This window comes from Vigna unguiculata, chromosome 5 (assembly GCF_004118075.2).
Source record: "Vigna unguiculata cultivar IT97K-499-35 chromosome 5, ASM411807v1, whole genome shotgun sequence".
Lineage (NCBI taxonomy): Eukaryota > Viridiplantae > Streptophyta > Magnoliopsida > Fabales > Fabaceae > Vigna > Vigna unguiculata.
Window position 1 is genome coordinate 4,147,290 of NC_040283.1, and position 6,289 is coordinate 4,153,578.

At 32.0% G+C, this 6,289-nt stretch overlaps 1 protein-coding gene across 1 annotated transcript; it reads right to left on the reverse strand.

The window, feature by feature from the left end:
- Positions 1-1,723: 1,723 nt before the first annotated feature.
- Positions 1,724-5,981, reverse strand: LOC114185101 (ras-related protein RABD2a). The gene is made up of 8 exons (XM_028072612.1): positions 5,698-5,981; positions 4,813-4,885; positions 3,861-3,908; positions 3,713-3,760; positions 3,453-3,524; positions 3,203-3,358; positions 2,953-3,056; positions 1,724-2,019 (listed from the first exon to the last, which is right to left on the reverse strand). Exons 1-8 carry the CDS (start codon positions 5,709-5,711, stop codon positions 1,926-1,928), a joined length of 609 nt encoding a protein of 202 aa, XP_027928413.1. The 5' UTR covers positions 5,712-5,981; the 3' UTR covers positions 1,724-1,925.
- Positions 5,982-6,289: the final 308 nt, after the last annotated feature.

Here is a 6,289-nt window from a genome sequence, read left to right on the forward strand (position 1 = left end):
ATAAATTGTTTCATCTATAATTACCAAAATGCTATAAATTGTTTTAAGTTCTGTTTTTTTTTAATTATCGTTTATTTATTTTTTATCATCCTATTTCGATTTTGAAATCATTTTCATATATTAATAAATACATCACAAGTCACATGTGCAACTATCATTATTATTAGAACTTTTTAAAATAAATATAAAGGTTTTTATTTATTTTTTAACTTATCATCATCTTTAATCTTATCTTTGTAAAAAAAAATACTTAACTATTTATTTCAGCTTTTTTTCTTATCAAACACTTTTGTTTGAACTCGTTAAAAAAATTATTTCAGAAAATATACCACCTTTAGTAGGAAATAGTGCACAATTTATATACTTAGAAGTAATCACATCATAATTTCTTATTCTTTTAATACTGATGTATTACTTTCAAAATTATATTATAATGTAATAAAATATGGATATAAATGCAAGAATGCAAGAGTATGTTTCATTTAATATGGCAAATATGATTAAGTATTTGAGAAAGAAAATTTTAATCTACAATAAGAACATTTTAAGTATATATGACAAAGAAGATAAAATTTATTTATTTTGCTTAGTTTTGTTGTTTCATTGTAAATCCATTTAAAATTTTATTTAATATTTTTTTTGTAAATCAATTTGTGCAAGTAACCTAAACAACTTTCACTTGAATAAAAAAAAACAATTTCATGATTCATACTTAAGCGAAGGAAAAAACTAAGTTTATAATTAGATCATACTTTTATGCAAGTAACCTAATCAGCTATCACTTAAATAAAAAGAAACAATTCCATGACTCAAGCGGAGAAAAAAAGCTAATAGTCTATTATTGGATCATACTTTTGTGCAAGTAACCTAAACAGCTTTCACTTGAATAAAAGGAAAGAATTTCATGATTCAGAGCAATGCAGAGGAAGAAAAACTAATTTGAAATGTAAATGATATGCACCTATATTAATTAAGTAGAAAGAAAGCCCTCAAGTGGATTTACTTTTTTGAGGAATTATAGCGAGATAAGAACATGTAATTACAATACTCCAACCTAAAAAAAATCAACATCTTATCTTACGGTACCTATACCTAGTAAAGTTCTTCGCTTTGCAACGAATTAAACCACATGTTCCAGATTGTGCAGACCCATCAATAAAAGCGAATTAAACCACATGCTCCAGATTGTGCAGACCCATCAATTCCTCTTGCAAACGCACTCCTCACCACTTAATATATCAAGAAAAAAAAGACATTTATCTATTGCAATATGTTAATTTTATTTATTATACATTTTCTCATAAAATCCACATTAATTAAACCGCATCTAATATATATTAAAATAATTATTATAAAAATCAATTATATATCGATGTTCAAATGGAGGTGAGAAGAAAACTTGACTTTTATTTTTATTTAAATAATCTCTAATAAAAACATCCAATAAAAATAGATCGTAAATAGTATTATTTCAAACCACTCCTATAAATCTCAATTTAAGTTTTATACACTTTCAAACGAAACAAGATAGTGTTGTTTTAACTTTTTTTTTCACGAAAATTCAATTTAAGTTGTATTCTTCACTTTCAAACGAAACACGATAGTAATATTTTAACTTTTTTCACGAAAGCATCGTGGAGCTTAACATAGCCGAATCAAATAAATGATGAGAAATTATTCATGCAGTTCTGAGCACACACAGAATAAACTAGTAGCCAAATGGTTGAGAATAGAAATATATATTTAGAAGTACGAAAATATATACTTTGCACAAGCCACATCATTAAGTATATTCAAAGAATGGGATCGTCTAGGTCAGTTTCAAACCAACAAACAAATTCTGACATTAGTCCACTATTTAGTGAAATTAAAAAAAAAAATCTTACACGAAAGGTGACTAAAATATAATGGATCTGAATTATTGGTTAGGAAGAGCAGCATCCACCTTTCTGTGCAACTGGCTGTCCCCTGATCTGCACTGTTGGAGGCCTTGCGTTATTTGCGGGTTGGCTTGCCATTCTACGTTCACACAAGAAAGAAAATTACCATCAGATCAGCTTTAGACAGAATAGTTTGCCAGACAAGAAAAATTCTATGAATTTGATCTATGTTTGTGTTTATACTTAAATCATCATTAGGAAATTAGTGGGAAGTGAAGCATAAAGTTAATATATATATATATATATATATATATATATATATAGTTTTATATCCATAACTTGTGCATTGTATTTTATACCCTTGGGGTTAATCTTACTTCAAACTAGCACATTGACTCTTTCGTTGGGAAGAGAGAAACTTACGAGACATTTGCATAGAAAATTTTAAAGGAGAAAATACTATTAGCTGCAAGCTGTTCCGGAGACAGAAAAGGAAAGAGCAATGGAATTTAGGATTTCAAAATTAGTTCATCAGAATCAGGTGGCGATGGCTTTTTACCCGACTTAGTCAAAACCTACTTATAACAGCAAGTTATTCGGTCAGAGTAAGTAAAGGTATGGGTTAACTTGGAATGGTTACGGTACCAACATAGTAATGTTACTCTTAGCCCAAAGATGACCCTGATGACCCTGTAGGATTTCCACCAACGATATCTTGTGAAATTGGAGAACTATATCCTTTTGTCTCTCCCATAGCTTATTCACTTATGAGCAAATTACAGCCTTTCAGCAAACTACAACACAAGTTTTGACTCTGGAGATTTGCATCGCATAGTTATATTTATTTTGAAAAATCTTTCGTGTTTGACAGATGATTTCATAAATCAATAGACATAAAAACATCCAAGTACCCATATGTTTTTTCTTGTATTCTAATGCAAAGACTATGAGCAACAGTGTAATTATTCGTTAAAACTATTTCCTGGGCTTCCTTCTAAGGCCATCAAGTTGCACCAAAATTTTAGAATTTTCTTGAATATCCATTAAGTTAGAAACAGTCAGGAACGTATACCTATTCTTGATTGATGCAGACATTGCCATGAAAGCTTGTTCAACGTTTGTAGCATCTTTGGCACTTGTTTCCATAAAAGGTATGCCTATTTCATCTGCAAATGCCTGTAAAAGATAAAAGTATAGAAAGGTAGCGTAAGGGTAGCTGAAAAAGCAATATAAAGTTAATAACTCAGCGACAGCACTATGTGAGAACAGAATGTTGAAGCTTAATCTGAAAAAAATTAAAAGAATGTGCATCAAATTCATACTTTAGCTGTATCATATGACACAGCTCTATTATCTGCCAGATCGCACTTGTTGCCAACCAAAAGCTTGTTAACACTATCACTTGCATAGCGGTCAATTTCACTGAGCCACTGCTTCACATTGTTGAAACTGTCTTCATCTGTCACGTCATAAACAATCTGCCAGAGGAACCTGTCAGTAAAGCATGCAAGGATAGACCAATAAAAGGGAAATCAACATCCAAATGCACATGGCAAGAAAATCATCACCCACAATGATCCCATGGGCTCCACGGTAGTAGCTACTGGTGATTGTCCTAAATCGTTCTTGCCCAGCTGTGTCCCACTACGTATAAAACAGATCATAAATCAAGGCAGAATATATGTCAATACAACTACGAATTTTGGTGATCCACATGGTACTGAAGCATGAGGACTTAAGGCAAAACTATTTGTCCAATAAAATGGTTAAAAAAGATAGGTCAAGCTCACTGAAGATCAATAGATAAAGGACAAAGCCAATCAGATACATACAATTTGGAGTTTGATGGTCTTTCCATCCTGCTCAACTGTACGTATTTTCTACAAAATTTGACATGAAATAATTAGTTTAGACAATGCTTCAAACAGTTCTGGCCAAAAATGTATACACTGCTAGCTAAAAATTTGTATTTGTACTCACAAAATCAACTCCAATGGTGCTGATGTAGCTCTCTATGTATGAATCATCCTGTAGCATAATGTAGAAATTATTATATAGTTAATCCAAATAACTCCATTAAGCTAAATGTACCTTCTTTAAGAACCAAGGCCAACCATCATGCAGTATGAAGCTACTTAAGTTAGAAAGTGAGATGAGTATCAAACGCTCAAAAAAGTAGACTAAATGACAGAAATGTTTCATGACATTGGCTGTATGCTTTGTTATTTACTACCAGTTTAGTGAAATCCACATAACCTTTTAATGAACCAAAACAGGTTAGTAATTCTGTTTTCCACGGTTTTCTTTTTAATTAGACATTCTCCAAAAGTCAAATTCACTTGTTCAAATCATACCAAAACCAACATAAGGAGGCTGCATTACTTTCAGCATAATCCAACACGAAATACTTTTTAGGTAAAGGGTATTCAGTGCATCTGCACAGTGTTGAATTACTTAGTATTCTTCTTTATTCTTTTTTTCTGCACTTTCGGTCTCAATAATAGAGGGCTACTCTGCTTACAAGGAGTTTGATCTCCCTATTTTTCTATTCAGTTATCAAATTCCCATCAAAGTACCCAGTAAAAAGGTACTATTTACTTTCCTAAAGCCATGTATGGATAAGCTAAATTATAAACCATAATTTTTGTAACCATTCTATATATTGGGAAAACATACGTTCTTACACATATAGAAGTAAAGGCTACTCCACTAATTCATTTTTTCACCTTTTCTTTTAAATATTGTAGAACTCCAACAGAACTAAAACCTCAAAGAAGGAATCATCTATCCTTTAGAAAGATGTTGTAGTTACCAATTACCATATTTAATTACAGCAAACGCAAAGGATGGTATTATTCTTTAGGACAAGAGATGTAACCAAGATAGTAGCAGTAACAATAATTAACTGGTATAAAAAAGGTTAAGAGCTTACAGCAAATCTCAGAAGAAGACATGATTTTCCAACACCAGAGTCTCCAATAAGAAGGAGCTTGAACAGATAATCACTGCAAACAATAACCACGTCATATTAATTTTTGTCTCCTATAATAGACTGTGCATCATACACAGAAGCAACCATTTCTCTTTCAAACACAAACATTTAGATAACAGTTTAAATTCAAAACCAATCTAATGTCTCGATTCATTAAGATCTGTAAACCAATATAACACAAGGCGTAGTTTTCTTTTTCTCTTATTAACTTATCTAATAAGTGGAATAGCCCAACACCATATAAGCAACAATCCAAATCCCATACTTCCGCTGTGAGAAGTCAACTGCCATATTAATCTAACAACTGACAACCTTGCAGACAACCTCCCACTTTCCCTCTATCTCACATGTTTAACACAATTTGATAATTCCCCAAATGAGCTGTTACTCAAATCATACAAAACACAAATCCAACTACCAAACAGTATGCGAAGTTCAATTTTCAATTCAGTTTGTGATGACAAGTATTGATCAGGGCAAAGGAAAGATGGAACCATACAAACTCAAATGACTCTTTGAAATCAACAGAGAACAAGACCTTTTTTGTATCTCTGCACTTCAAAATCAATCATAAAGATACAAAAACAGCGATCACAAAAATCAAATGGAAGCGATGATTGAAAAAAAATCCCCAAAAAGAAAAAGGATAAAAATACCAAGCGGATCAAAATTCATAAAAACACATGAATCTAGGGTTTCACGGCAACAATATTTGATGCTAACAGAACCAAACCAATATTCTCCAATTTTACAGCCATCCCGAAAAAGTAACGAATTTCACCCAATCATACACGATTCGAGGGAAAAGGTAACAGATGTACGTACTATTCGGGATTCATTTCGAGGGAAGAAGGTGGGGACCGGAGATTCGCCGGAGATCGGGGAGATGTCGCCGGAGACAGGTCCTGGGTGGATGCTTCTCCTCGGAATTTCAGAAGAATCGGACGCAAAACGGAATCGAAATCTAAAGACAACCTCGCTGGTTTGGCTTGCTTGTACTTGTTTTCTTTTGAATGAAAATCTCGTGGTAACGTGACAAATACGGTGACGTATTTGTATTTGGTGATGGTTCGTTTCGCCTAGAAGAATCAATTAATTAGATTGACCCACCTATAACCTATTTATTTGGCCTTTCTTATGCAGTGAAATAAAACCGACTAACTGAAACGAAAAACAGAATTAAAGTAAAATGCTGAAATTATTTTAATTAATTGATAATGAGTGAAATTTAAGAAAAGATTAATAGCAAATTAACTGGGAAGGAGTGAGATACTAGGAAACATGCACATGTGTTTTCTTGACAAACAAATAAAGGAAAATGAATTTTATATTCCATTAACTAACATTTAGATATTGAATTTCAGTGTCTACACAATTAATTATACAAGTCACCGAAGATTATGACATTAATTTTAAA

Bases quoted from the DNA above. Each gene is read 5' to 3' on its own strand.
- LOC114185101 (XM_028072612.1), bottom strand. The intron at 3,359-3,452 runs GTGGGTGATGAT...TTCCTCTGGCAG, and splicing joins GTGGAGCCCATGGGATCATT to ATTGTTTATGACGTGACAGA. The intron at 3,057-3,202 runs GTATGAATTTGA...TATCTTTTACAG, and splicing joins TGTCATATGATACAGCTAAA to GCATTTGCAGATGAAATAGG.